The 25,049-nt window shown below is 50.3% G+C and overlaps 3 protein-coding genes and 1 non-coding gene across 6 annotated transcripts in view; 1 reads left to right on the plus strand and 3 right to left on the minus strand.

Moving 5' to 3' along the window:
* SMYD4 (SET and MYND domain containing 4) overlaps positions 1-1,006 on the plus strand; it is a 40,523-nt gene extending 39,517 nt beyond the window's left edge. Inside the window, exon 10 of the mRNA XM_007454204.1 lies at positions 853-1,006. Within this exon, the coding sequence (XP_007454266.1) occupies positions 853-1,006 (154 nt within the window). The remainder of the gene's footprint in view (positions 1-852) is intronic.
* Positions 1,007-3,254: 2,248 nt separating this feature from the next.
* On the minus strand, positions 3,255-15,019 carry SERPINF1 (serpin family F member 1). Of its 2 annotated transcripts, none has more exons than XM_007454206.1 (8): positions 14,879-15,019; positions 10,562-10,647; positions 8,456-8,654; positions 7,673-7,828; positions 7,068-7,271; positions 5,487-5,629; positions 4,094-4,304; positions 3,255-3,633 (listed from the first exon to the last, which is right to left on the minus strand). In XM_007454206.1, exons 2-8 carry the CDS (start codon positions 10,637-10,639, stop codon positions 3,374-3,376), a joined length of 1,251 nt encoding a protein of 416 aa, XP_007454268.1. In that variant the 5' UTR covers positions 10,640-10,647; positions 14,879-15,019; the 3' UTR covers positions 3,255-3,373. The 2 variants fall into 2 exon arrangements, with proteins under 2 accessions (XP_007454268.1, XP_007454267.1); XM_007454205.1 differs by lacking the exon at positions 14,879-15,019 and adding an exon at positions 11,834-11,886 and having other exon boundaries at positions 10,562-10,649.
* TRNAE-UUC (transfer RNA glutamic acid (anticodon UUC)) lies at positions 11,297-11,368 on the minus strand. Its single transcript has one exon. It is a non-coding gene; the product is annotated as a tRNA-Glu (tRNA).
* A 7,857-nt stretch (positions 15,020-22,876) lies between the features above and the next one.
* SERPINF2 (serpin family F member 2) overlaps positions 22,877-25,049 on the minus strand; it is a 7,108-nt gene continuing 4,935 nt past the window's right edge. The window contains exons 8-9 of one of the 2 annotated variants that reach the window (XM_007454208.1): positions 24,029-24,233; positions 22,877-23,401 (exon numbers count right to left, since the gene is read on the minus strand). In XM_007454208.1, coding sequence (XP_007454270.1) covers positions 22,989-23,401; positions 24,029-24,233 — 618 coding nt within the window. In that variant the 3' untranslated portion in view covers positions 22,877-22,988. The remainder of the gene's footprint in view (positions 23,402-24,028; positions 24,234-25,049) is intronic. The other variant, XM_007454207.1, reaches the window with a different exon arrangement.

Genomic DNA, 25,049 nt, shown 5'->3' on the forward strand with positions numbered 1-25,049 from the left:
ACCCCCCGCAGTTATTCACACCTCCCCCCCTCAGCACTCATTCTCAGCACCCTCAGCTCCAGGGCCTCTTCCTTCCCCCTGGTCCTATTCCTTTTAAAGCAGCTGTAATCAAGCACGAGTCATATGGCTCCCCAGGGGACATCTGGCAACGTCTGGAGACATTTTTGATTGTCATGACTCAGGGTGGAGGCCAGAGATGCTGTTAAACATCCGACAGTGCACAAGACAGCCCCTGCACACACAGCTAAGAATTATCCGGCCCCAAATGTCAACAGTGTCAAGGTTGAGAAACCCAGCTTTAAAGGTTAAAAGGAAAGAAGAGTAGGGTTGATGAGTTGATGCCTCATCCGCTTTTGTAACTGGGATCACTAGGACGCCCTGATGTCAGTATTCCTTGACGGAATATGTCCAACCTTGGTAAAGCTGCCGTGTGGGAAATTGTTTGAAGCTCAGTCCTAGGATTATGAGGTGGGTGGACCTGATACCCAAGACATAGAGGCAGTCCACCCCATCAGAGAGAGGGAAAGGGCTGCAGTCAGGCCATAGGTGGACTCCGTGACTCTAAGACAGAGACTGCTGAGTAAACCTTGGGGTAAATATCAGATTAGTGCTTTGAGATCTGCCTGTTCCTTAGAATCCTGGAATCTTTATACCTTTTTTTCATAACTCTCATCTCAAACTCTGCCTTTCAGTGTGTTTCTGAGAGTCTTATCTGCCCTTCTAGATTGTAAGATCCTTGAAGACAAAAATGATCTACTTTACATTCTCCACAGGCTATGTATGAGTAGGCCCTCAGTTAATGTTTGCCTGATTGAATGGGTGGATTCACTCCTCTTACCTCCTTTGGTTCAGGTTTGCAATACCCGAAGCTCTGAACACAGTACAGCAGGCAGAAAAGGTTCTGCTGGTGCACTATGGCCCTTGGAATGACGAGATCCAGGAGCTACAAAAGATGAAATCTTGTTTGTTGGACTTGCCGCCCATCCCTGTGGGACCCAACGAATAGGGTCCCAAGGGGACCTTGACCAACAGGAAAGGAGTCCGTGTGGGAGGAGTTAAAGAGGGTCTGTTGCTGCTGAGCTGTCGCCAAACAATACAGGACTTGCCCAGCAGTCACAAGCCTAGTGTATGAGGGGAGGGGAGGGCTTAGAAAGCTTTGCGGTTGGAGATGTGCTCATCTATTTTTTTTTTTTTACCTCTTTATTGGAGTATAATCGCTTTACTATGGTGTGTTGTTTCTGCTTTATAACAAAGTGAATCAGTTATACATATACATATGTTCCCATATCTCTTCCCTCTTGCGTCTCCCTCCCTCCCACCCTCCCTATTGCTCACCTATCTTGATGAATGTTTCTTGAAGTCGTTAACTGCTCTGCAACAAAAACTCCTGGTTCCCAGAAAAAACTTAAAACTGGTATCTGGAGAACCTAAGTCCTTTAAAAGGATTTTAGCTAGGGGCTTCCCTGGTGGCGCAGTGGTTGAGGGTCCGCCTGCCGATGCAGGGGACACGGGTTCGTGCCCCGGCCTGCGCGTCCGGAGCCTGTGCTCCGCAACGGGAGAGGCCACAACAGTGAGAGGCCCCCGAACCAAAAAAAAAAAAAAAAAAAAAAGGATTTTAGCTGATCTGCAGGCATCTGGATGTTAGCCTGGGGTTTTGGCTAGATGCCACCTCACTAAATGATGATAGTCTGTTTCCCTGGAACATTCCTTTGGTTTCTAGTAGTAATGAAATGTTGTGTACCACTCCAGTGGGAACTTAAACTCTTAATAGTCGTATTGTAATTGAAAAATAATTATAAGCAAGAAATTAGTGAGGCTCCTTACCTCTGGAGGTGTAGTTTCATTTATGGTACCTAGCTTCCTTGAATCCTTTGTTAAAACCAGTGGAGTATAAATTGTGTATAGAGAAATAAATATGGGGCCATTTTATTGTTGGGGAGTTTCCTCCTGGGATGGCAACTCTAAATTTGTTTTCTACCAGTTTTTGAGTCCTTATTCTCTGGTTTTCATTCTATACTCTGGGCAGACTCACTGACCAAACACTAATAAAATCAAGCTTGTAGCAATGACTTTATAACACATCGTTTCTGAGTTCTGTTTATTAGCAAGCCTGAAAAGAGACCGCTTTTTTCTACCTCCCCAAGCAGGCAAATGAAATACAGACTGCATAATTACTGAGAAGGGAAAAAAAAAAACAACAACTTCAGAAGATGCTGAGGGTGTGGGCATTGCTGCTAGCGGTTTCACACTTAAGAGACAAAAAGTAGGAATGATAGTTGTTGTCTACCTGGATGTATAGCAATAGTCTAAACCCCATCCCGGTCAGAAGGCCGGGAGACTCTGGGTCTGAACCCTGGGTGCTCTGTCACCACTGGGGACCATGTGGTTCAGATGAGTTGGTGGAAAAGAATACACACTGCTTTGAGAGTTTGCCCACCCCGGCCATGCCCAAGAAGTGCTCAGTGGTTGCCCCGGCATTATAATCAGGAACTGCATAGCCCTGAAGCTGCCTGGCAGTAGCTTTTCAGGAAGCTGAGTGTTCAGAACATGGTTCACGCTCAAATATTTGAATGAAGGGCAGGCAGAATCGCATTTATCTTTCTTTCTACTAACTCACTTTGGCAAAGGCTGTGGCCAATGAGATGTTCTGGTAGAGCTAACTCTTTCAAGGAGAAGAATTTAGTCTTGACCAATTCTGTAGTTCTTTTCAAAACACTTGGCATGTTTCATGTTCCTGAAAAAGGAGGTTCTGTTGTACTTTGTAAAATAGGCCCCCTTCCTTACAAAGAGTATGTGTAGAATTTTACATAGCAGACCTCATTTTATGTGAACTTGAGAGCTTTCTTTAAATGCTCTAGAAAATAAAGAATTGTTTCCTGAAGTTACAGACTTCCTCCCGTATCTGTCTGCATGTTATCCTGTGTTGTCAGGTGACATTAGCTTGACTGGGGGATATCTGTGCTTGCATTAAAACCTAAAGTCCGGTGTATTTAAGAGCATGGTCCACTGATTGTGGAGACAGGAAATTCCTTCCCCGGGGGATTAGTGACCTAGAGTGTAAACCCCACAGAGCAGAGAATCCATCCCGAAATCATACAATGCAAACAACTACAGTTCTTATCTCACCTGGTGACTTTCTGCAGAGTTTAGACCCAGGCTATAAATACGGGACCAGCAAATTCCTAAAGGGTTATTTGTCTTCATATTAAATTTAACATAGCTCAGAATAGGAGGAACAGGGTAACAAAAGTTAAGGATAAAGCACTTTTATTGCAAAGTATACATTGAAACATAGGGGCAGCCTTCCTGGAATATATAATCTGCCATCCCTCTAGCGTTTTCTTCTGGGGTATTTGAACACTACACTGGAGTATTAAGTGCCCCTGGGGTCCAGAATTTTGCCTATGAAGAGAAGGGCCCCTGTGTCTGTGTCCCTCAGTACAAAGATGAAAGGTTGGTTAAGGTGATAGTCCAGGGAGAAGGTGAGGTGGGAAGGCTGGAGCCCTGGGCTGGGGGTGGTACCCGCTCCATCTTCATTCCACTCAAAGCCACTGCGATGTTCCACTTGAGTGAGTTTGATAGGTTTACCCGTGATCTTGCTAAAGTCTGGTGAATCAAACAAGGACTGCAACTCTGCAGAGATTGAGAGAGATTTCCGTTAAAACCTTGCCTCATCAACACCCCAAGGAAGAGTACAGTCCTGATTCTTAAATTCTGATTGTCGAGAAGGCAAGCAAGCTGGCAGTGGAACACCACTTTTGACCTGTGAGGTATGTAGAGCTCTGGGCTGGTTAAGGGTTAAGTGACTTGCCCAGGAGCACACAGCAAGTGAGGTTAAGATTAGAAACCAGGTCAACAGACCTATCTTGAGAGGCAGTGTTCTGAGTTGCTGTTATAAGACAGTATGCTCTTGGGGCTGAGGAATGAGTCTGATAAGGAAGGCAGTCTTCCCCTCCAGCACTGTTAGAATTAAGGAATCATCCCTGGCCTCGGTACAATGCCATGGAGCCTTTGCGTTCTGCTTAACAAGGTGGAAGGCTCAAAGACTCTACCCCACCCACCCCAGGAGCAAAGAGGTCTTGCAGAAACGTACTCATCTCCCGCACGGACGTGGTGAGTTCGCCTTCGTAACTCAGCTTCAGCCTGGGGATGGCCAGGACCGCTTGAACAGTCTTCAGTTCTCGGTCTATGTCGTGAATGAACTCAGAGGTGAGGCTCTCTTCTATAATGGTCAAGTTCTGGGTCACTTTCAGAGGCAGGAAGAAAATGATACTCGTGCTGCCGGTCAAGGGCAGCTGGGCAATCTGACACAACAGGGAGAAAGCACATGCGTTAGTCCTTTGGAGCCCAGGAGCCTAGAGATAGGCACACACCCCCAAGCCGCCTTCTCCTCTCCTGTAACCAGGCCCTGCCACGCTTTCCCAGCCCCTCATCTATGTAACAGTTGTCCCTCTAAGCTATGGCTTTCTGGCAGCAAGATGTCTACTGATGTTTCTTCAAAAAGTAGGCCACTGTCCTTTCTTACCTGGGCCTAATACCAACTGAAGTTATCTGCTGAAAGAATTTTCTCCTGTGGTTCTAAAGAGCTAGATTGAATTCCAGGTCTGTGTTTTCTCCCAAGGTTTGTCTGCCAACAGTTACTGATCATCTGTTATGTACAGAGCCCTCTGGGGACTCCGGGCAGAGCACACAGAAGCAGCAATACATTGGTCCTTTGAGCAGCGGTCCTTAACCTCAGGTCCACAGGACAGATGGCATCAGAGGTCCCAAGAGCCCCTGAAATCATCTACAGAAATGCATACGTGGCATTTCTCTCCAGTGCTTCAGGTGTTTTGTCCGATTTCCAAAGAAAAGTTAAGAACTCTGACTTCGAATTTTCAAAAGTCAGGTAGGAAAGACTTAGAATGCCAGCAGTTTGGAGTTTGTGGCAGTTTTTGAAAGTTTAACTTTGACTTCTAGAAATACAAGTTCTCCCCCCAAAAAAAGAGAAAAAGAAGGAAAGAAAAGACAAGAATTAACACCAGCATCTGAGTGCCTAATCTTTTTAAATTTTTTAATTTCATGGTTATTAACATTTTTTCAGATTTATTCAGACGTATAGTATACATTGATCATGACACTCCCCTGCATACTTTTTTTTGGGGGGGCGCACAGCATGTGGGATCTTAGTTCCCTAAACCCACATCCCCTGCATTGGAAGCGCAGTCTTAACCGCTGGACCACCAGGGAAGTCCCTTGAGTGCCCAGTCTTGAGGGCCCATTTCACATTACCTTATCAACCCTTACAGGAAACCCTGCATGAGAGGATAAGTTTAGATAACTATGCCCCTTTATTTTGAGGAAAAAAGGCTCAGAGAAACTATTAACTTACTGAAAGTCACACAGCAGGTAAAATTTAGACAGCTGTCAAATCTCAAAAGTCATTCTATTCCCACTACACCATCCTGCCTGTCCCCGCACCCACTACTCACTCTACCCCTACAGACCTTGCAGTTGAGATCAGAATCCAAGCCGTAGCGTAAAATGGCCTTAGGGTCTGACATCATGGGGACTTTCACGGTCTTCTCCTCATCCAAGTGGAAATCATCTAGGGAAGTCTTTCTGGAGTCAAACTTTGTTACCCACTGCCCTGGAATGAAACAAATGGAGTGCCCTGAGCCCCAGGAGACCAGAAAGGCGTTGGGACCGTGCTGAGGCCAAAGCATATTGCTGAAAATTGCCTGGCTACAGGAATCTTAGTCGTCAGAGGCCCTGATACATCAGGGAATAGCTCTATCTCAGAATGTGCAGTCTGGACCACAAAATTTCTAGGGTCCTGAATACCTTCCATATGTAAACTCAGGAAGAAATAGGTTGATTGTCGGGTTTATTCAAGTTCTGTGATAGCCTAGGAGAAAGGTAAACTGGTGTACACTTCCACAGTGTTGTGTCCGGAAGACAATCCAGGGAGGCCAGTGCTGGAAGGGACCTCGACATCATGTCATCAACCCTCTCATAGCTGAAAAAGCCTGGAACCCCAGAGAGGTGAAGTGCTCGCCAGCGCTCACACAGCGAGTCGATAGTTTAACGTGGCCTTTAACATGCTGGTCTGTAACAGTTTCTTTCATGTCCTGGAGCTCAGTGCTTCAGGGAGGACTTTTCTCTAGGAGTTTAGGGGTCCACTCTGCCTGATAGACATTTTAAGGGGAGGCTGCCCAAAATCTGACCCAAGGCTCATAAATAGGGCTGGCCTCACACTGGGACCGTGGAATAGACTTGGGTACATCAACACAGCCTAGAAGAATGTTGTTAGAAAACTAACAACGGTTTATCAACGACCTGCTGTGTGCCCCGGGCATGATGCTAGGGTCCATGTGAAGATGGGAAATGTGGGAAGGGGAAGGGGAAGCTGGGGTGAAGTGAGAGAGTGGCATGGACATATATACACTACCAAATGTGAAATAGCTAGTGGGAAGCAGCCGCATAGCACAGGGAGATCAGGTGCTTTGTGACCACCTAGAGGGGTGGGATTGGGAGGGTGGGAGGGAGACACAAGAGGGAGGAGATATTGGGGATATATGTATATGTATGGCTGATTCATTTTGTGGTAAGGCAGAGACTAGCACACCATTGTGAAGCAATTATACTCCAATAAAGATGTTAAAAAAAAAAAAAAAAAGATGGGAGACGACACAGACAGTGTCCCTGAAGTCAGTGTATCGTCCCCGAGTGAGAGACGAGAAAACAGGCCCCAAAAAGGCTGTGAAGCTTGTGCAGGGCTCTCCAGCCAGTACAGGCACAGCTGGGCCTGGACCCTCACCTGGCTCCAGCCAGAAATCTACCAGTGCCTGCCCCAAACAGGTGCAAGAGTGGGAGTGCCCCCTTATCTCTGCGAGTCTTTCTCTATGGCCCCTTACACTTTGTAGGCACTTATCCAATGTTTGCCTTGGGTTTGATGGCAAGCAGGCAGCCCTCAGGCAGGTGCCTCTCCTGGGTCCTCCTCTGCCTTCTCTGACTCCCCCCTTTCCTGGCCCCATCTGACACTTATTGTCTACCCTTGGCCAAAAGCCGAGTGGAGAAGCCCTCACCCTTGAAGTAAGCCACACCAAGAAGGAGAATGCTGATTCCACTGGGCATTTCCCGCGTGGACCTAGCAATTTTCCCTTTCATCCGGGCCTGCACCCAGTTGTTAATCTCCTGAAGGTCCAAGTGAGTGTTGCCGGTCAAGATTCTGGGCCTGGTCCCATACGACTTTTCCAGGGGTGCGACAAAGCTGGCTTTTATCCGCAGCTCTGCGAAGAGACGGGGCAGAGGTTAGTGTGCTCCGAGAGCTAACCCAGCATCCTCTCTGAGAGGTTCTGGTTGACCCTCAGCAGGCCCTGACTTCCTGCCTGGCATCTTCCCGGGACGCACCAGGACTCTGTGCCAGCTTCCCCAGGCACTGGACGGGGAACAACAGATCTCACTCATTACTGTTTCTCTTCACACCGCTGCCCTCGCCCGACCCTCCCACTGCCTCCCTCGGCCCATTTCCTCTTTCCGATCCTCTCTGGACTCACAGGGCCCCTTCCTGCCCCCACCCCGCCCCCGCCAGGGCCAGGCCTGGCCAGAGCAGACGTGCTCTGGCGTTTAGAAGGAAACCCGCATGTGCAGCACAGAGCCCCACGCGCCTCAGGCAGCCCGGGCGACTCACTCCTCTCAAAGACAATACGGGCAGCATTCTTGAGGTTCTTCTCCGGGGCGGTGACGGAGGCAAGGAGTTCCTTATAGGTATCGTGAATGTCTGGCTTGCTGATCAGGTCATAGTAGAGAGCCCGGTGAATGCTGGATTCTGTCCGCTGCTCCGCTCCTGCCAGAGGGATGGACGTGTGAACCTCTGTAACTGCCCACTGGGGCCCAAGTCTGGCCAGCTCCTGGGACGGGGCAGGGACACCGCACCCTAAGTCTTCTTGTCTGCTGGTACTGGGGACGTTCTAGGTGGAAAGGAATTTGAAGGCAATGGAGGAAAAATAGATTTTCCTGAAGGTAGGCTAAAGGCATCAGGCCTAGAGAGATAGAAGGGTGGGAGTGAGGGTTCAAGTCCCTGTGCTTCTCTCATCACAACACTTACCAGACTGTTCTGCAGTTTCCTGTTTATTCGTTTCCCCCGTGAGCTCAGCTGTGTGACCCGAGCGAGGGCACAGACCGTGCTGTTTGTGTGCAGTTATGTCCCCAGAACCTAGCCACACCGACAAGGCTGGCACGTAGGAGAAGCTCGCTTAAGGAATGTCAGTAAGTGGTCCCGAGGCCACACACCTGTGTCAGCAGTGCTCTGCGCCCCCGAGGTCCCACTCCGCACACGCCGGGACCCCCAGGCCCAGCCTCTCGGCCCTCTTCACCCTCCCTGAGTGAAGTGTCTCCAGGGCTTAGAGTCAGATATGTGCAGAGGCCGGAGGGCAGCTCTAGGATGCAGGGCTTTCTGCATCCAGGAACTCACCCAGCGAAAGGGCAGAGAGCGCCGTGGCCACGCTGAGCGGAGACAGGAGCACGTTAGCAGCAGGGCTCTCCCTGGATCTCACGCGATACAAGTCGTAGCCAAAGTTGGAGACGGCGGCCGCCAGCTTGTTCACAGGGACCTTGAAGAAGGGATCCTCCTCCTCCACTGGCAGCCCCGTGGTCTCGGGGGCCAGGGAGCCCTGCATTTGAGCACAAGGACCAGTGCAGATGAGCACAGGATGACTGGTCTCATCGCTTTGTGTGGGACTGTCCTTCTGGTCCCTGAGGGCTGTCCTGCCTGAGGATGGTATGCTTAGCCTAACGCTGGAATGAGTCTGTGCCCCCTGCTCCTGTAGGGGCGCTCTGCTGGGGAGAAGTTAGCTGGCCAGCTTTAAGCACCAGTGACCTGTGAGCCTCAGGCCTGTAACACATTAAAAATAAATAAATAAATAAAAGGCGAGGAGTCCCCCTTCCCAAGAAATTCCGTTCTCAGGCCAGACAGGCTCCCTGTCTGCTTACCCTTGCGCACTGCTCGCGGGTCTCCACCTGGAACCTCCTATCAAACCCTTCCTGTCTTTCATGGCCCTGTTGAGATATCACCCCCTCCACCAAAGGCTTTCCCCGATGGCCCCAATCTGAAGGTACCTTTTGGCTTTCTGACCATTTTTTCAGAGTCAACTACCACTTCTGTATTAACCACCTACCATGTGCCAGCCTCTGTGCCAGTTCTTTTTATTTGACTTACTTCATTTCATACTAGTCAGTGTAGATGATACCACCAAAGACTCCTATCTCAACACTCTGAGTTCCTTGAAAGCCAGAACTGAGTCTTTCATATTTCCACCCATCCCCAGCACCTACAGAGTAGGTGTTCAGTAGATAAAAAATAAGTGACTGTCTGTGATGGCCCTGTAAGGATATATATATATATTTTTTTTTTTTTTTTTCTTGCGTTATGCGGGCCTCTCACTGTTGTGGCCTCTCCCATTTGCGGAGCACAGGCTCCGGACGCGCAGGCTCAGCGGCCATGGCTCACGGGCCCAGCCGCTCCGCGGCATGTGGGATCTTCCCGAAACGGGGCACGAACCCGCGTCTCCTGCATCGGCAGGCGGACTCTCAAGCACTGCGCCACCAGGGAAGCCCAGGATATTTTTAACCCCATTTTATAGATAAGGAAACAGACTCAAGTAACAGTGACTTGTCTAAGATGATAAAGCTAGTGAGAGGCTGAACCAGAATTCAAACTTGGAACTCAAGACAAAGTCCAGGGACTTCCCTGGTGATGCAGTGGTTGAGAAGGTTCGAGCCCTGGTCCGGGAAGATCTCACATGCCGCGGAGCAACTAAGCATGTGCACCACAACTACTGAGCCTGCTCTGTAGAGCCCATGAGCCACAACTACTGAGCCCACATGCCACAACTACTGAAGCCCGCGTGCCTAGAGCCCGTGCTCCACAACAAGAGAAGCCACCAAACGAGAAGCCCGCGCACTGCAATGGAGTAGCCCCCGCTCGCCCCAACTAGAGAAAGCCTGCACACAGCAATGAAAACCCAACACAACCAAAAATTAATTAATTAAATTTTTTTAAAAAGACAAGGGACTGGTCCAGAAGTGCCCTGGTCCCTTGTGTGACAGTCACTCCCCCACCCCCACTGTCACATAGCATAGTCTTCTCAGCATCTGCCTTTGCAAACTGACTGTGCTCTCTCTGGACAGGAAAGAGGCCTTTCCACACTCTTACACCTCTGCTGCATCCTGGTCAGGACTGGAACAAATATCGAAGGCCACCACCCACTCAGTGAGACCCACAAGTAATGCAAGGTAATGAGAAAAGGTCTTCACTGAAGGGACAGCCCTGGACTTGTTAGAGCGTTTTTGCCTTTCACCTTGTTGGATCTTACGTTTGTCCCCACTCTGTTCTGTGAAAGGCAGGGTAAGACACTTTATGTTTTGCTGATGGAAAAACCAAGGCCCTGTCTAGACAGAAAGGCCAGAGCCTGGCCTGCAACCTGGGTGTTGTCCTGTCTCCCATGCTGCCTACTGAGGAGGGGCTGGAATTGCTGATGCCCCCGCCCCAGGCCCCCACCACACACACCCCACCTCTGACCTCCTCCAGGCCGGTGTTCTGGCAGCTGCCGTACCCGAGGAGGGCTCCAGTCCAGAGGAGTAGCACAAAGGCCTGCATCCTGGGGCCTGCAAGAAAGCAAAAGAGGTGGCAGGCTGCTTCCCTCACCCACCACCCTGCAACACCCGGCCACCCTGGGCAGGTAGCAGGGCCTTGGCAGGGCTAGGCACCTTCCCTCCAGCCTCCCCGGGCTGGAAGTGGCCCCTCAGCTTGCTGATCCCTCCCTCTCAGCACCTCCCCAGCCCTCCCCCTGCCTCACAGCCCACGGTCCTATGGCGGGCTTGTGCTTTCATCCATTGTGTGTGCCAAGAGACCCACCTTTGAGCCTAAACCTCCAGGGTAGTGAAGACCCAGCAGTGGGCTCCCCTGTGTGGACATGGGCTTTTCCCTGTGGGCACACTGACCAGCTCTTGATACAGGATTTGGGTCAATGTCTAGTAAAAGCATGGGGGCAGAACCTAGGTCTCAGATGTAGAATCACAGAATATAGAGAATGGGGGCATCTGGTCCAGCCACTGCTACCCCCAAGTTCTCAAACTCTCTCCTTGAATTCCTCTGCCCTGGAACCTGTGGCCTCATAAGCAACTCGTTCCCTTCTTGGACAGTTCTGTATCAAAAGCTCTTTCTCTCATGGTTAGGAGTGCTGGGTCTAGTGTCAGACAGCCTGGGTTCAGATCTCAATTCTGTGTCTTCTTTGTGCGGCTTGCGGGATCTTAGTTCCCCGACAAGGGATCGAACCCGGGCCCCAGCAGTGAAAGTGCTGAGTCCTAACCACTGGACCGCCAGGGAACTCCCCTCAATTCTGTGTCTTAGTACCTCTCTAAATCCCAGTGTCTTCTCTTGTAAAATGGAAATCAAATAGTACTTACCTATTGTGATGAGAATTAATTAGATGATGCCTTCATAGCACTTAGTGAGCGACACCAGAGACAGGTGAGTTCTCCAATGATCCCTGAGTCAAAATGTGTCTCCCTACTCCTGGAACCCCAGGGCCCCCCTTCTCCCTGGGGGTAGCCATGTCCTCTTCCCCCCACTAGCTCGGATCTAGCTCTTGAAACCTCCACGAATTCTTTCCTTCAGGTTAAGTAACCCCACTTCTTAGTAAGACCACCCAAGTCCCTTTACCTCCTGAGCAGTAGCCTCTTTGGACAGGACTCTGGTCTGACCCCTGGACCCCAAGGGAAAAGGGAACTCTGGGTCTAGGGCTCCCCCATTCCTTGCCCTCCTGCATTCACTGACTCTATGAGCTCAGCCCTAGAATCAGGATGTGGAGGTGGGAGAGGAGGAATGCAGCTGGGGGTGTTCATAAATAAGATCTTCTGAGAGGCCTTCTGGTTAGAACGTGGGACAAGGTCTCAGCAACCAGGACCTCTGCTCTCCCTCCATCCATACTGCCATGTCAAGAACTTATCATCTGGGCTTCCCTGGTGGTGCAGTGGTTGAGAAACCATCTGCCAATGCAGGGGACCCAGGTTCGAGCCCTGGTCCGGGAAGATCCCACATGCCACGGAGCAACTAAGCCCGTGAACCACAACTACTGAGCCTGTGCTCTAGAGCCCGCGAGCCACAACTACTGAAGCCCGCGTGCCTAGAGCCCGTGCTCCGCAACAAAAGAAGCCACCACAATGAGAAGCCCGCACACCGCAACGAAGAGTAGCCCCGGCTCGCCGCAACTAGAGAAAGCCCGCGCGCAGCAACGAAGACCCAACGCAGCCAAAAATAAATAAATAAACAAATTTATTTAAAAAAAAAGAACATCATCTGTCTTCCCTGCCCCTCCCCTCCCCTGCAGCACAAATACACCCTTGTGTGCACAAACACACACAGGCCAAGGGTCTCAAGCTCGCTCTTCCTTTCATATACCCATAAACACACACACACACACACACACACACACACACACACACACACACACACACACACACGCTTTCCTGACTTCTCAGAACAAATAGGAAAATTAGGAATGCAGTGTGTGATTTTTGCTCAAAATCCTTAAAATTAAGTCTAATAAGCCACTGGACAACATTGTAGAGCATGAAAGGCCGCAAAAGAAAAGATGGCCTCTGAGCTTGCTCGGCTTATGGCCAGACGGCCTGTGGGCCCCAGCCCGGCTTTCTCTCTAAACCCTGATCTCGAGCACGTGTCTCGCAGTGAGTTCCAGACCCTTGTGTTCTCAGCCAGCTGCTCTTCCCCATGGCTGCCCCTACCACTCAGGGAGAAATCTTCCATTGAGACAACAGAAAAAGCTTTCTGCAGTGCAAGATAGAGCCCTTAAGGCCATCCAGGCTCACAGCTGCTCTCTCCACCCGGCCAGCCCCACCCAGAGCTGGCAGGGGCCTTCCCTGCCTGAACCTCAGCAGACTGGCTTAGCGGAGACTGGAAATTCAGTGAGATACCGGGCTAGAGGGAAAGCTGTTAGCTCTAGTTCCTGGGCCAGGGTAGGGAACTGAGATAGGAGGGAGGAGGTGGGAGATGTCATCCTGGCATGGTGTTTAAGGAAACTAAGTTCAAATGCACTTGAAGATGGATCTTCTCTGTAGGAGTCCCTACAGAGTCTGAGCCCAAACCTCGGGTCATGTGATCACTTGTCACCACGTGAGTGGACTGAGGACTAAAGATGAGGTGAGCCACCCTGGCAGGGAAAGGCACCTGGGTCCACAGCTGGCCCAGAGCCAGTCTCCAGGACGCATAGTATTAATGGCCCCTCTTTGAATCCCCCACCTCAAGCCCTGGGGATGAGGGAAATGGAGAGATGATTGAAAACCCCCTGCAAGGGCAGTGAGAGGGTAGAGAGTAAGGGTCTGCACGGGGGCCCCTCTGAGCACACTCGGTGCCCTGTCCAAGATGACTGTTCCGTGGGCTTGTCCAGGCCTCCATCGCCAGGCCAGGGGCACAGGGACAATGGTGCCATCTTGTCCAAAGGGCAGTGTCCAAGCTAGATTCCTGTCCTACCAGGCGGGGGAGGACAGGGAGAGGAGGTAGATATCTTCCCAGTTGGGCCAAACTCAGGCCTGCCTTCCTGCCACATTGCCCAAATCAAGAAACACAAGGAACTGATTTTGTGATCTTGCCTTCAAGCTGGGGGGATAAATTTGAGCCAGTACATGTGTTTCAGATTAAACCCAGTTGTGAGACGAACACCATCCCTCCTCCTCCTCCCAGGACCGCACAGCCTCCAAGCCACATGGCAGTGGGCCTCATGGGCAGTGCAGGGAAGGGCACCACCCTCTGCCCTGGCTCTGGGAGGGAGATTCCGAGGGGTCCCTCCAGGCCCACCCCACCGCGGTGACCCCATCAGTGCGCAGGCGACTTTTTTTCTGAAGTTTTGGAACCTGAATGAGCGGGGCCAGGGCACCCATGAGTTTCACCTCCCCACAGCCCAGAAGGACCAGCCTTAGGGACAGAATTGCCTGGCCCACTTCCCCTCCCTCCCCTCAGGCTGAGGGCTGAACTCTTGGTGGACCTGCCTGGGCCAGACAATGATGGGGTTTCTGGGAAGCCTGAAGTTTTTCTTTGGCCCAGGCCCGCTCCTTGCTGTGGCTTGTCCCAGGGAGCACCAAGGGTGCGGGCAGCCCTTCTCTCCAGCTCCGGCAGCTGAGCCCCCAAATCCCATACACCAGCTGGGCTAAATAGTGGTCATTGTTGGTGAGAGGCCAAACCCCCACTGGTCACCCAGCTTTTACTGGCAGCTGATTTGGCCAAAGAAAAAGGGTGGGTACTGGATAGAAGGACCCAGCTGTCCTCCATCCCAGCCCTGCCCGGAAGCCTCCCCACAGGCCAGCTGCTTGGCAGTGTCGGGAAGTTATCTTTGAAATCAGCACCAGTTGATTTTGAAGAGGCAGCGGGGAGCTGAGCCCAAGCCATGACCAGGCTGCAGGATGGGCTGCTTCCCTGACTGCCCCAGTGGAGGTACAGCTCCCCGACAGCCTCCTTCCCCCAAGGCTGCAGAGCCCCCTGAAGTGATGCTCAGGCCTGACCCAGCAGCCAAGCTCTCTCCTTCCCTGCCACAACCCCCCTCCATTGTTTCCCACCCATTTCATTCAGGAGTCTTTCCAGCCTCTTCTAGTGGTGCAGTAGGGTTGGGGGATAAGTGGGCTCTGACCCCCAACTCCCTCTACCCTCCCTAACCTACTCACCCTGGTGCCCAAGCTGCAGGAACTACTGTCTCCCCACCTCCTCTCCCTTACACCCCTCTTTTCTGCTCCCTGAAGTACCCCTGCTTCACCCCCGTCCCCCCAGCCCAGAGGAGCCTCCCTTCTTCCCCAGACACACATGCAGACCAGACAGGGAGCTCTTTACCTGTGGGTGCGCTGCAGCTCCGCGCCCAGCCTAGGTCTGCACACTGAGGGGGCTTCTGTAAGCCCCAGAGCTTTTTCTGCTGCCTCCTAACCCAGCGTCCAGCAGGCTTCAGATTACAGCTACTCCTTTCTTAAAGCGACCTGCACTCAATTTGGAGTCTGTGATTGCATCATTGTCCGGTGTTAACTTTAACCCACAGCTGCCCTTCCACCACACACCCCCAGACAGACACATTCACACACCCTACTGCTCCACCAGACCCTCTTCGGGGTCCTGGCCTTCCCACCCAACAGGGCAGCCTGGCTAGCCTGGGTGGGAGCCAGGACTGAGGAAGAGTCTCGCAGGAGGAGGCCCAGGAGGAGGCCGGAATAGAGGAAACAGTGGCCCAGAACTGGGACTCTGGGTTTTTCCTGGTCCTTGGCTCTGGTACTCGGATTTGGGGCAAGACATCACTCATGGCTCCTACCTTTCCTCAGCTGGAAAACGAGGGGCTGGTACTGGGACGTCTGTGTGCTTTTTTAGCCCTGAAATGCTCTGATTTCTGAAGATCAGAAAAGGCAGTGGGGAAATATCTGACCAGAGGAAGAATGAGATGAACTGTAAACATTAGTCCTGAGAGGAGGCTGAGCGTGTGTGCCTGCCACCCACCTGGGCACCACAGAGGTCAACTGGGAGGAGACCACCGAGGCCTTGCTCACCTTGGGGCGTTTAGGAACTTGCAATTCAGTTGTGAAACTAAAATACTGACATGGGAAATAATTGGAGAATGTACCAAAACGTTTTCTAGGCATGTGTGGATCCTGGTCAGAAGCCCAGTGGTCATTCAGACAAGGAGGGATCAGAAAAGGAAGGGAGAGCCTCTGGGATATTTAGAGGAAGAGAAAATTTAGGGGAACTTCACCTCCTGTGAGGCTCCAGGGAGCAGAGCTAGGGCCCCTGGAAATTTCCAGTGAACCAGATTCAGCTTTATATAAGGAAGAGTGTATCAACAGTCAAGAGTTCATCCCTGGCGGTCCAGTGATTAGAACTCTACGTTTCCACTGCACGGGGTCCGGGTTCAATCCCTGGTCAGGAAACTAGGATCCCACAGGCTGCAGCCAAAAAAACAAACAAAAAAAAGAGTTCAATCATTTCTCTTTTTTTTTTAACTTAATTATTTATTTATTTATTTGGCTGTACCAGGTCTTAGTTGTGACATGAGGGATCTTAGTTGCTGCCTGCGGGATCTTTAGTTACAGCATGCAGGCTCTTAGTTGCGGTATGTGGGATCTAGTTCCCTGAACAGGGATCAAACCCAGGCCCCCTACATTGGGAGCTCGGAGTCTTAGCCACTGGACCACCAGGGAAGTCTCCAGAGTTCAATCCATTCAACCAAAAATTGAAGACCTCTACTCAAAGCACTCACTAGGTACACAGAGAAGGAGTACATAGATGACTAAGACTCAGTGCCCACCCTTCAGAAGCTCACTGGCTAATAACAGAGGATGACGTGAGGACAGATCGTATAATTCGGCACATTCTGTGATAGCAGTCTCTACAGCCATGCCATCCAATATGATAGCCACTAACCACATGTGGCCATGGAGTAATTGAAATGTGGCCAGTCTGAGTTGTGATCTGCTATAAGTATAAAGTACACACTAGATTTTGAATATTTAGTATGAAAAAGAATGTGAACTATCTCAATAATTTTGACCCTGATTACATATATTAGGTTAAATAAATATATTGTTAAAATTAATTTCACCTATTTCTTTTTTAATATGGCTGCTAGGAAATCTTAAATTACATATGCGGTTTGCATTGTATTTCTACTGGACAGCACTGCTCTATAGGGTATCATGGCAGCACAGCTGGAATATATGAATCTAAGCTGAGTCATGAATAAGAATGAGCTAAGCATAGAAAGGTGGGAAGGGGTGACTATCCTGTGGACAATTTTAAACTGGATCCCTGTCTCACACCATGCACAAAGATTAACTGTAGGTGCATTAGAGGTTTAAATATTTCTGAAAAACAATTTCTGTTTTTGCAGAACCTTTTTTATAACATTTTTATTTTTAAATTTTTTTTTATTGGAGTATAGTTGATTTACAATGTTGTGTTAGTTTCTGCTGTACAGCAAAGTAAATCAGTTATACATATACATACACCCACTCTTTTTTAAATTCTTTTCCCATATAGGTCATTACAGAGTACTGAATAGAGTTCCCTGTGCTATACAGTAGGTCCTTATTTGTTATCTATTTTATATATGGTAGTGTGTATATGTCAATCCCAATCTCCCAATTTATCCCTCGCCCCCTTTCCCCCCGGTAACCATAAGATTGTTTTCTACATCTGTGACTCTATTTCTGTTTTGTAAATAAGTTCATTTGTACCACTTTTTTAGATTCCACATATAAGCGATATCATATGATATTTGTCTTTGTCTGACTTACTTCACTCAGTATGACAATCTCTAGGTCCATCCATGTTGCTGCAAATGGCATTATTTCGTTCTTTTTTATGGCTGAGTAATAGTCCATTGCATATATGTACCACATCTTCTTTATCCATTCCTCTGTTGATAGACATTTAGGTTGCTTCCATGCCCTGGCTATTGTAAATAGTGCTGCAATGAATATTGGAATAATAATTATTCTATATATACTACTAATAATTATTATTATTATTATAATTCTGTTCGAATTATGGTTTTCTCTGGATGTATGCCCGAGGAGTGGGGTTGCTAGATTATACAGTAGCTCTATTTTTAGTTTTTTAGGGAACCTCTATACTGTTCTCCATAGTAGCTGTACCAGTTTACATTCCCACCAACAGTGCAGGAGGGCTCCCTGCAGAACCTTTTTAATGACTTTTTATTTAAATTATTCACTTATTCTTGAATAGGTATTTTTAAAATATGGTTCAAAACTCAAAAGCAACTAAAGATATACAGTGAATGACTCCTTTTCACTCTGATCTCCAGTCACCTGATTCCACTCCCTGGAGATGGCTGATGTTAATCTCTTTCATATGTATCCTTTCAGAGATCTTTTTTTCCCCTCCCCCATACGCGGGCCTCTCACTACTGTGGCCTCTCCCGTTGCGGAGCACAGGCTCAGGACGCGCAGGCTCAGCGGCCATGGCTCAAGGGCCCAGCCGCTCCGCAGCAAGTGGGATCTTCCCTTACCAGGGCACAAAACCGCGTCCCCTTCATCGGCAGGCGGACTCAACCACTGTGCCACCAGGGAAGCCCTCAGAGATCATTTTAATGGCTTAAAAAACAAATGCAAACACAGATACACAACAGGAAAAAATGTAAATATTTTAGAAAAATGTATAGATGGATTTATCTGTGATTTCTCAGTAGGAAAGTTTTTTTAGACAAGACACCAAAAAAAGCACAAATTATAAAAGATTGATAAATTTGGCACTAAAATCAAAAACTTGTTTTCATGAACAGATACCATAAAACAAAATGAAAAGACAAGCCTCACACTAAGAGGAAATATTTGTAACACAGATAACTGACAAAAAAAGATTACTAACTATAATATAGAAAGAACTACAAATCAATTTAAAAAAAAAAAAAGAAAGAAGAAAACAATGCAACAGAAAAATAGGCCCAGGTAATTCACAGATGAAGACTCCTGAGTGGCCAATAAATTTATGAAAACATGTTTTTCACCCATAATCAGGGGAATGCAGATTAAATACTTTGATAAGTATATTTCACACTCATCAGATGGGCGAAATTGAAACATCTGACAATACCAAGTATTGGTGAGCATGTGGACGGACAGGATCCCTTAGGCCCTCCTTATGAGAACATAAATTGATGCAACCCCTTTGAAGAACAGTCTGGCAACAAATGGCAAGGTTGTGCATAACCTTATGTGGCAGCCCTGGCAGTGAAAGATGGAAAACCCAAACCCACAACTCAGCAATTCCACTCCTAAACATGTGAGCTGAAAAGACTGCACACGTGCACAAGGATGTAGCAAGAATGTTACAGCAGCACTGTGTAGTGGCAAAAAAAAAAAAAAAAAAAAAAAGAAAGCTCCCTCAATGTCCAGCAATGGGAGATTAGATAAGGGGTGAAAAAAAAGCCTACAGCTATGAAAAATACTAAAGGGAAGCCACTTAACACAGATTCATTTCACAATATAGAGTGATGCCAAGTTGCAGGATGATACATTTGTGGAAGGTTTAAAAACACAGAGAATGATACTATTAATATATACCACTCAGGGATTAAAACTCATGTGGTGAAAGTAAAAGAAATGCATGAAAATAATAAAAAAACAAATTCAGGATGATGGTTTTGGGGGCAGGGGAAGGATTGAGGAAGGGAATGTAGGACTCTCACTGTATTGAGAATATTTTTTAAGCTGGACAGTAGCCTTATACGATTTATTATACCCTTTTGTATGTCCCAATTATTTATAATAACTTATAAAGAAAGATTTCTCTTTCTTCCGAGTAGCGTGAAAGCAGTGTGTCCCACACCTGCCAAAGGAGAGGGCCTGCACTGGTGCTTTTCAAGGACTAGGCTCCTGCAGGTAGCCCCTCTCCTGCCTAATCAATGTAATCCTTCTCTGAAGGACCATTCCACAGCCTTTAAACAGCATCTGCTACTCCCTTCTTTAAAGACTCTTCCTTTATTGCCTCATCCCCTAAAGCTACCGTCCATTTCTCCATCCTCCCTCCCAGACATGCGGGAAAGAGCTATTTACTCTTAGCGCCTTTCCTTCCTCACCCTCCAACTTGCTTCTGTGCCCAGTTCTCCTTTGAAATTGCTGTCCCCAAGTTCACGGGTGATGTCTGCGTTGATCACCAAATGGACATCTCTGCCCTCGCCAGCAGACGGCAAACTGTCCCTCCTTGAAACCCTGACTCTCCATACCCTCTCATTTTTCTCGCACCTCAAAGGCCCCATCTTTTCCATCTTCCTTGCTGGCTTGATTCTGGGACACCTTTTTTTCTGTCTCCATCTACAACTCCTCTTAGGTGATTTCTGCCAGTTCCATAACTTTCAGTGCATCTGTGAGCTCCCAAATATACACTTCCAGCCCAATTTGACATAGCCACATGGATGCCCAGCATGTAAGAGGAACATACAATTCATCATCCAAACACTTCTAAGCACAAAAGCGGGTGCTGTGAATTAAGCTGGAACCACAGACATAACTCGAGCCATCCCAGGGAAGACTGGGACATATGGTCACCCTATATTAGTGTGGCATTTCAGTCATGTTCAAAATGGAAATCTCCAATCAAAAAATCTGCAATCCTAAAATCTCCAGTCCTAAAATCTGTCCCTCACTCTGATTCTCATCTTAGTAAAACCCATTTTTCTCAACACAAAAATCCGGGGATTTGAATGATAAGCCCCACCATCCTTAACTCTTTCCTCTCCCTCATCTGCCATACAGTCTATGCACAAATTCTGTAACATCTACCTGCAAAATATACCTGAAGTCTGACCACTTTCCTGCATTTCCAGAGCCAGCAGGGCCAAGCCACCCATGTCTCTTGCCTGCTAACCAGCCTCCCTCCTCCTGCATTTGTACCTCTAAGTCTGTTCTCACAGAAGCCAAATGAGCCTTCCAGAGCTTACCTCAGACCATGGTGCCCCTCAGTTAAAGCCTTCCCATGGTGCCCCTCAGTTAAAGACTTCCCTGGTGGCACAGTGGTTAAGACTTCATGCTCCCAATGCAGGGGGCCAGGGTTCCATCCCTGGTCAGGGAACTAGATCCCACATGCATGCCGCAACTAAGAGTTCACCTGCTGCAACTAAGGAGCCCGCCTGCCACGACTAAGACCCCGTGCAACCAAACAAATAAATTAAAAAAAAAAAAAAAAAGCCTTCCACAGTGAATGAATAATTGCCATCCCCAACGACACGGATGAATCTCACAAACAGGAGGCTTAATGACAGAAGCCAGGCACAAGGCAGAACAGACTTCACGATTCCTTTACATAAAGTTCAAAACCAGAAAAAACTAGTCTGTTATCAGAAGCCAGGAGAGTGAGTACTGTTTGTTGATCTGAGTACTGGTTTCACAGGGGTACTTGGTTCGTGAAACAAATTCATTATGCTTAGGTACATTTATGACTTGTGTACTTGGCATACTACACTTCAACCCCAAATTTTAACTTATTTATTGTCTAGACCACTCTACCACCAGATTTAGGCTCTGCGGGGTAGAGGTCTTGTTGGCTTTTTCATTGCTGCAGCCCCAGAGCCCGGGGAGCTGCTGGGCACACAGAAAGCACTTGACTAGTATTTACAGGGCAGAGGATGCAGTTAAGGCGGCCAGACCAGCAGCACGGAGAACCCGGGAGGCGACAGCAGTGACCCTCGGGAGTGATGACTAGATCCAAACCGTGGCTAGAGCCCAAATGGAGAGGAAGAGAGAGCTGAGAAAAACTCAGGAGGTAAAATTAAGCTGGTGGGCTTGCTGATTTAACTTTCCAGTTATCTCTTACCTCTCCTAAGATAACAACAACAGTCTTTACAGTGGTCCTAAATCCCTCAGTGGTCTGTCCTCAGTTCCTCTCTGATTCCTTCCTACATCTCCCCGCTCACCCCCTCCACTCCAGCCCCATGGATCTCCTGATCATCCTGAACCTTTTGAGCAGCTCCCATTCCTCTGCCCAGGACACTCTTCCCCAGGATGTCCCCATAGTACCCACCCTTGCCTCCTTCTAGTCTCTGCTCCAAAAGTCACCTCCTCAGGGAGGCCCTCCTTGCTTTATTCCTCACCAGAGCTCTCACCACCCTCTGACATACCATGTATTTCACTGTTGATTTATTTCCCATCTCCACACACTGCTGGTTTGTAAGAAGCAAGATCCCATCCTAGGGACTTGCTCTTAACCACTGCACTACAGGGCCGCAGGTGGCTGCTGCCACATGGACACCCTGCACTCACAGACAAGGGCTGCCCCCAGCGCTGTGCCAAGGTGCCCCCAATTGCTTCCCCCAAATCCTCAGGCGCTGACAGCCTCCATCTGGAGCCGGTGCTCCCGGCAGCCTGCCCGCCCCCGTCTGGCGGGCGCCAGCTCCAGGCAGAAGGGCTGGCATGTAATTAGAAACTCCTCAAGCTCCCTAATTGCCAGCTCTTCTCCCAAACCAGGAGGCTGGTGCTATTCTGAGTCGCCTTTGTTGCCGGATGCCTGAGGTCCATAGAGAGGAACAGGCTGAGAGCAGAGCCAGGCTGGCAAGGGGGTGGCCCTGGGCAGGGCTGGTGAAGTCAGAGGGACGGCACGGTGGAGAAGGGCTGGCGAGTGGCCAGAGGCCAAACGTGGCACAGAGAGGGCTGCTGCTCCTGGGGGCCCAGCCCGTGGCCTCCTCCCGCCTTCCTCCAGCCCCCCTGCTCCCACCCACGCCCCAGTGACATCACAGCAGACAGGCCCATTCATTCTTTATTCAGGTGGCATAAAAATCACTACAAAAACTTTACAAAAGATCCTTCGGGAGCTAATGCCCCCCACCCCTCGGCCACTGAGACACCAGGCAGGGGGGACAGAGGGGAGAGGAAAAAAGGGGAGTCCTGGCAGTGTTGGCACCTCCGAGGACCAGCGGGGAGACTGAGGCCACAGGGTGGGCTGGAGGCTGGTGGGCCTTGGGCAGCTCAGGGCAGAGGCAGTTGCGCGGGGCGCTCGACCTCCACCCACATGTTTAACCCCACGACAGTGCACGGCACCCCCGGGCCACCCCGTCTCCCCAGCCAGGTGTCCACTCCTCCCCGGCCCTCCCTCTCTGGTAAACAGGCGTGGAGGCGACCCAGCCAACTTAGGGAATAACCTACCTACCTTCCTGACAAAAATGAATCCACAGCTGCCCTTCCGCCCAAGCCCCAGACGAGGACACCCTCTGAACCCCTTTGGAAGAAATGACGTGGGATCAAGGCCCATGGTTCCCCGATGCCTGCCCTCCTCCCAGCGCCGCCCCTCCCCAAACTCCCCAAGAGGAGACGAGAGACTGGCCCCCCTCCTCCCCTCTCCCAGACTGCGCCCCAGGCCCCCGCCCGCAATCCCACAAAGCTGTTTGGAAAGAGTCACATGAGTTGAGAGGCTGTTCCAAGCAGGGACTCGGGCTGCTGGCGGCCACAGCCCCTCACTTGGGGCTGCTAGGTTGGGGGTAATCCTCCTCCGAGGGGGGCGCAAGTTTTAAGTCAGGGCCTAACGGCTTGTCTCCGCGGGGGAAGACTTTCTGGTGCTGGAAAAAGTCCCTGTTGTCAGGGGAGTCCTGCTGCTCCTTGAGCTCTGGCTGCGCGCCAGGATTGGGGTTCCTCACGCTGCCCACAAAGAGGGGCAGGCTCGTGCTGTCCTCGAGGACAAAGAAGAGGAAGGGGCGGTTCACGCTGAAGGATGAGAGGGACATGCGGGACATGGCCGTGCTGGTTGTCGCGGCCGCCTCCACGCCAGCCTCTCTGAGCTCCAGCGTGGACTGATGCTGCACGCTGGACACCACCAGGCTCTGGTCTGAGATCCCACGCAGGTCCGGGGCCTGGAACAGTTCCTGCAGGCCTGCCCAGGCCAGGAGATGGCTGGTCAGAGCTGCCTTCTGCCCCATATGCTGCATGGACCTGCCTGGGAGGGTGTCTGGCATCCCAGCCAGGGATCACCTTGAACCCACAGACTGCTGGTTAACTCCTATTTAACCTGCATGTATCAGCTTAAAGGCTCCTTCCTCCGGGAAGCCTTCCCTGAGCCCCCGCCCCAAAGTCCAGACAGATGCCTTTTCAATAGTTCCCTGGGTAGACTACAGAGAAGCCCTCTGTCTTATCACTTAACGCTGAATCGTAAGTACCTGATTCCTCCTCTGCCGACTCCGTGAGACTCAGCTCTTTGTACATGGTGGGCTCCCCTCGCCTCTTGCAGGAGAGCCAGCGAGGCTCACATGCCACCCCTGGCTCTCCACCCAGGATTCTTTGCGATGCTCAGTCTTGGGTAGAGCAGGTCCTCATTCCCCTTCCCCACCCCCTGCCCAGGACAGAGAGTCCGAGGGTTCATATCAAACCCTGTCACCTCCCTAAGCCCCAGAAAAGGCCAGGACACAAGTCTAGCTCTGACTCAGGCCTGCCGGCTGGGGGCTTCCCCCTTACCCACCCCGTCCAGCTGAGCCGGGAGCTGTCCCACGCCCGGCCTCCTTACCCAGCTGGCTGAGGATGGCCACCAGGTCCATTTGGTATTTCAGATGCAGCTTAGGCAGCTGGACCGTGGTGGGCCTCTCCCGCAGCAAGGGCTGGTGCAGGATGCCCCAGCTCAGGTTAGCCAGCACCTGGGACACGTTCCACTCAAAATGGGTGGGCACGATGACCACAAAGCTGATGTTGCTCTTAAAGGGGAAATGAGCCACCTACAGACAAGGCAAGGAGACAGCATGAGGACCAGAAAGCACCCAGGCCGAGGGGGGCACTGGGCCAGCATCGCTTATGAGACACTCCATCCTTCACAGGTGTGTGTGGCATCTCCCTGAGCCTCCGCTTCCTCACCTGCGGAGTAACACTACCTGCGCACACTGCCGGCTGACATGTGACGGAAAGAGATAAGCTTTTAAAGCTTCTGGCCGAGTGTATGCACGTAGGCGGCGCTCACTCAGTAACTGGTAGTTTTCTCTCTCCTCCTCTGCTACCAGCTAGCCCGTGACTCAGGTTGAGGAACCCCCTGTGTCCGCCTCTCACTTCCATGCGTACAATGGACCAGGTTGCCCTAGCAGAGGAGCTGCTGCCAAGGGTGGTACCCTATCCACTCCTCTCTCCTCCAACAGTGACTTTGCCTGGCTGTGTATCTATACTGTGATTTGGGGTAAGATTTCATGTGAACAGAGTTTCCACAGCTAAAGGAGTGTGAAAACCACTGGGCTCCATGGGCCCTGGTGGATGTCACTCCTCGGGCTCCAGGCAGTGCACCCAGAGGCGGGAGGGGGAGTGCCAGTGTCTGGCTACCCGGGTCAGCCCGCAGAGGGCGGGTGAGACAAGAGGAAGACCAAGGAGGGCCAAGGATGGAGACGGAAGGGTGAAGGAAGTGTGGGCAGGACACAGCCTGGCGGGGAGGGGCAGCAGGGATAGAACTGGTGGGGAGGCGAACCAGATGGGCCACGTGTCGGGGGTACCGGAGAAAAGCTGGGACATTTCTCCAAGGGCCTGCCTCTCTCACCGGCCTGCTTAGCTGT

Source organism: Lipotes vexillifer, unplaced genomic scaffold (assembly GCF_000442215.2).
Source record: "Lipotes vexillifer unplaced genomic scaffold, Lipotes_vexillifer_v1.1 scaffold680, whole genome shotgun sequence".
Lineage (NCBI taxonomy): Eukaryota > Metazoa > Chordata > Mammalia > Artiodactyla > Lipotidae > Lipotes > Lipotes vexillifer.

Excerpts from the sequence above, each read along its gene's own strand:
- SERPINF1 (XM_007454205.1), bottom strand. The coding sequence starts at position 11,886 with ATGAACACCCCCAGCTGCATTCCTCCTCTCCCACCTCCACATCCTGAT. Across the intron at positions 8,655-10,561 it reads AGAACACCGGCCTGGAGGAG|GGCTCCCTGGCCCCCGAGAC; the intron begins GTCAGAGGTGGG and ends GCTCAAATGCAG. Across the intron at positions 4,305-5,486 it reads ATTCTGATCTCAACTGCAAG|ATTGCCCAGCTGCCCTTGAC; the intron begins GTCTGTAGGGGT and ends CTGTTGTGTCAG.